A 4,870-nucleotide genomic window follows, 5' to 3' on the forward strand; every position below is an offset into this window, starting at 1 on the left:
ATAATTGGAGTTGTTGTTTTACACGTGTGAAGAGTTTTATCTGCAAAACAGTGAAACTGTTATCTGACACCTGTGCTTACCTAGGACACCTGGAGTGAGCCTGTTGCTTTAAGAGAGCGTTGCATTATGGGTTGTTTGTAGTTTAATATTAAGCTAGCGGTTTCATACCTGGCCGTTTATAATAACAGGTGTTCTAGAGTTAATAGTCAGCACAAAAAAATTAGGACAGTTAAGCTAAAGCAGTTTTCTGCTCATAAATTAAGAAAGAAATAGGCCTACTAACGAGCCGAGTCCCAACTCATATCCACGAAATGGACGTCACAGATTTATCTGTCAGGCGGCCAACTAGAAATAAAGTGTCACAGATGGTGGAAGATGGTAAGCAGTAAGTAAGGTTAGCTAACAGACAGAGAAAATTATTTGGTAAGTTAGTCCCAAAACTGACTCCTTCAACGAGCTTGACAGGAGACTTTGTGAAAAACTTGACTGAAAAACTGAATGAAGTTATGTTAATATGTGTTAAAAGTTACCAAACTGAAAGCTGTTAAAATCACCAAACGGCCGAATTCATTTGATAATTAGCATATTGCCTATCTCTGAGATAGTAAAATATAACAGCTAATTAAAAGTTTTCATGTTTAATTTTACTCTATTTAAAAATATGTATATTGTCCTGTAATTAACATGTTTGTATACCCTTAGAATAGGTTTACTGTAGCTTGATGTTACATTTATTAAGGATGTTAAATATGTATATATGTGTATATATGTATGTTATACATTAGAGTTAGCTATCTTTTTTATTTCAAAGTTTTTCTCATCTTCATCCAAAAACTAGTGTCACAAAAGCAGGCTGGTCTTATGTTTGGGCTAATGTCTTTTATTTTGTAGAGGTATGTAGTCAGGCATTTGTCATGAATGTCAAATTATCTCAGTTGCTCATCTGCTCTGTTTGAAAACAGGGAAACAACCTGCTGTGGTGATTTCCTGAATATTTTAAGAGCTGGTACTTCCACAAATATTTGGTGGTTGTGTTACCATTTCACAATAACAATACAGAATAAATTACAGGAATTACAAAGACTCTTTATGTTCTCTGTTTTTGTTTTGAGAGGTTTTATAAATCCATGTTCGTCCTTTTCTGCTCACTATGTCCATTCAGACTATGGAGGAGGTGAAGGACAAGCCCAAGAGGAGGCCTCTGGTCAGGGCTGCGTCGGAGGAGAGCTCCAGTGATCTGAGTTCAATAAGTTACTCTCCGTCCCCTGGAGACACGCTACCCTGGAACCTGCCCAAACACCACCGCATCAAGCGCTCCAAGTCAGCCTCTGGAGATGTGCTGGACCCAGCAGAGAGGGCTGTCATCCGCATCGCAGGTACGATGTTCACATAGAACGATAATGGAGGTATAAGTGTGTGTGAGGTGGGATCTATGTCAGTGACAGACAGCCCTTTTAAGTTCTGCCCATTCTTTTTCTTTTCTGGTTTAGTGCTCATTTGCAAACTCTGCTGGAACACTGCTGCTAACACTAGCTGTTAATGCTCTCCTCTCTTCACTCCTCTCAACAGTCGATCATATTGCTTTGGAGCGGCTTTGTGATAATTGATTCTGTTTGTCATCCGCTCGTCATATCAGCTGTTGTCTAAAATGTGCACTTCAAGTTGGCTTGAAGTCGGCTATTGACTCACTGCTTTTCGCCACAGAGCTTTTGTTTTAGAGATTTGTTGCATATGGTAACATACATATCGTGAGTTGATGTCTTGGCCCCTTTTTTGTTTGTTAGGTGTTTTAAAAACAATTTCCTTTATTAAATGTCAAGATCTACTGGTGCAAATTTGCATGCATACTTTACACTACCTGAGAGACTCTTGTAGGCAGTTGAAAGAGATACATTGTGTAACAACATTATTACCACCTCTCACGAAGCTAATTTATTTCCCATGGGTGGTTTCAAACTGCTAGGACTGTCTCTTTATCTACCAGAGGTCTTGTCCAGGTTCTGCAGCTCCTCCACTTCTGTTAACTGTCTGAACACTGAGGCAGGGCTCTTCCTGTGGTGGATCTTCAGTTCATACTGTCTCTTCGTGCCACAAACAGCAACACTACCTCTTTCCAAACCCCTTCCCTGGTTGTCTCTGCTATTGATTTGATGGGGCGGGGTACTGCAGCAGTATTGTGTGACGCTGCGTTATTGTCTCTGAATGCACAGCAGCAGGATTGTATGACTCCAAGTACTTCCGCAGAGTTGGTTGATGAGCTAGAGTTTAGGTAGACATTGGGATATCTGGTTTATTTATTTCTGGAGATTTAAAATTTAATTGAAATGTTCTCGTCATGACTTGCTGTAGTGCCTCTAGATTTGGCAGGACGCCGGGATACAATGAAATATAATAGATAAAGGCAACTGTATCTATGTTGTCTCGCTGGATTGCTGCCATAATGGCCTTGGCCCGATACATTAGCCTTGTGAGACACATACAAGGCTGGAGCTGCAGCTTTATCTCACAACAAATGGAGACAGGGCCATTTGTTATCAAGCTGCAGACACTTTGAGGGGCAGATACTGTTGGCTGATACTAAATAAGATGTCAGTAAAACTGTATCAATTTTTTTTTTTTGCGCTCTAACATGCTGGTTTATTGATCAGTTAATTGTGACTCTTGACAGTTGCTCCATTGATGTCTGATTGATAGTGATTAAAAAAACACCATATAGTGTTGGTGAAAGAAATAAACACACTACTGGTCATATGCTATACACGTCAGCAGAATTGTAGAGAGGAGGGGAGTGAATGATCCTGGGCATAACAACCACCAGGGGCTGATAGGCCAAACATTATGAATGTGTAAGTGAGCATGAGGTGCTTTACATCTAGACAAACATAAATACAATAATCTCTTTTTACACAACGACTGGGATTTCAGGGTGCAGAAAACTGATATCAACTAGAAAATACTCTGCAAATGTATCAAGTGAAACTAGCCAAAGTTAAAAATATATAGTAAAACTGAATTCACAGTTTTGTTTACCTTACTGGGCAAGTCTTTCCCAGCAGCTGCTTTTTAGTCGTAATCCAGGTAATAGTCATAGCTGGGTTAACATCTTGTTGAGTTTAATGTTTTTAACCATTCTAGGATCATGGCTATAAGGATGGCAATTTGGCCTGTTAGTTGGTCCGCTGCTTTAAAATTTTATACATACATTCGTGGTCCCCATAGGATGAATCCGAACGACTTTGGTCATCCCTTAACTTTTCCTCTAGCGCCATCCTCGGATAAAAATTTGTTTGTTCAGTACTTGAGTTTATGATCAAAAACCTGCAAGACTATATACATTCCCGTCAGCCTCAGCTGTACTTTGTGTTTTGGGCTAATTAGCAAATGTTTGCATACTAACACACTAAATTAGGATGGTGAAAAAAACAATTTATAAATATTATACATGCGTATTTTTTAGTTAAACCTCCTTAAAGAATAGTTTCTTCAACTGTTTTATTCAAGTGTACATCTTTTCTGCTCTGAACAGTGACCAGCCAGGCATTACATAACCCTTCAGCTCTGTGACGTCCTTCGTTTCATGTAGCCAGTTTCTGTTATGCCTGGTATCTAAAACAAGTGCCCTCAAAGGGAAAAATAGCTTTTCAGCTGACTATTTTTTTTTACATAGGTGCTAATGAGATCATCTGCTGTGTAGATTATTAGCTGTTAGAAGTATCATTACATGTTTATTGACAATGTTCTCATATAGTGATAGTATGAACACAGTGGTGTCTGTGGTCACTTCCTGAAAACTCAAAAAATAAGTTTGGTTGTTTATATATAGTGTTTTAGATTCTCAGCTAATAATCTGTCATCCTGTTTCTCAGTGAGAGATACAACATGAGTCATGGTGTTTTATGCCCCACGGTGTGGGAGATGAGTACAGTGTTATTGCACATCAGTGAATCTTTGCACATTTCATCCAGGAACATTGCTGAAGGGTGTTTGTCTTTAACTCCGAACAAGACAAGTCTGTAAGACAGAGGGAACAGAACATTGGCTTTTCTCTTTTGTTTACTGTGAAAGTACTCCTGTTTTGTTTTTTCAGTGTTGTGACTTATTTCTTTCCTTCCATAATTTATATTTATAAAGTACACTTATGCTCAGTGTTGTCAAATTGTACAGAAAAATGTCTCATGTAAGTCTTTAAATGTCGTGCAGTAGTTTCCTTATTCTTCGAGCAACACAGAGTCGAGAAAACGTCATAGGGTCTGCTCGTAATAGCTTCAGATAAATTATTCATAAAGGCTTTTAACATGGTGCAGTTTTTGTCAGAATATTGAATTGTAGGTACATTATTGGTTTCACATTTTTCACTGTGGCAGCAGTGTGTAAGGATATCTTTGTGGCCCTGAGCTACTTTTGTGCATTTGACAAGTGCAACATTTTTTGAAAAGTGCATCAGTTTCTTTCTGAAGCTGGTCCTGTTGTTGTTTCCAAATAAGGAAGACTGCTTTTGTACTTCCAGAGTTAACAGATAATGCATATCACTTTTGAAAATCCGGTGGAAAGTACCTTACAGATACATGCTTAGAGTGCTGTTTACCTCAGTGATCAGACTCACTCTCATGACTGAGGGGTTTGTGCAGTATACATGCTAGACACTAGAGGACAGTGTCTAAAGATAAAGTGCAGTGGAGCGTGTCTGCATGTGCAGTGTTCCTGCTAACACATATGTTCTGTCATGAACCATTCATTTGATTCCATATTGAGGACATTTGTATACATTTCTAGAGTCTACAACTACATGTGCGCACAGTTGTTAACATGTTGAGCTAAGTCAGCGCACAGAGCAGATGTTCACACTGCAGAAAAAGCAACACAGAAAGTT

General features: G+C 38.9%; 1 protein-coding gene across 1 annotated transcript in view; it reads left to right on the forward strand.

Moving 5' to 3' along the window:
- The first annotated feature begins 210 nt into the window (after positions 1-210).
- pleca (plectin a) overlaps positions 211-4,870 on the forward strand; it is a 117,537-nt gene continuing 112,877 nt past the window's right edge. Inside the window, exons 1-2 of the mRNA XM_046058016.1 lie at positions 211-378; positions 1,163-1,376. Coding sequence (XP_045913972.1) covers positions 376-378; positions 1,163-1,376 — 217 coding nt within the window. The 5' untranslated portion in view covers positions 211-375. The remainder of the gene's footprint in view (positions 379-1,162; positions 1,377-4,870) is intronic.

Source organism: Micropterus dolomieu, linkage group LG09 (assembly GCF_021292245.1).
Source record: "Micropterus dolomieu isolate WLL.071019.BEF.003 ecotype Adirondacks linkage group LG09, ASM2129224v1, whole genome shotgun sequence".
Taxonomy (NCBI): Eukaryota; Metazoa; Chordata; class Actinopteri; order Centrarchiformes; family Centrarchidae; genus Micropterus; species Micropterus dolomieu.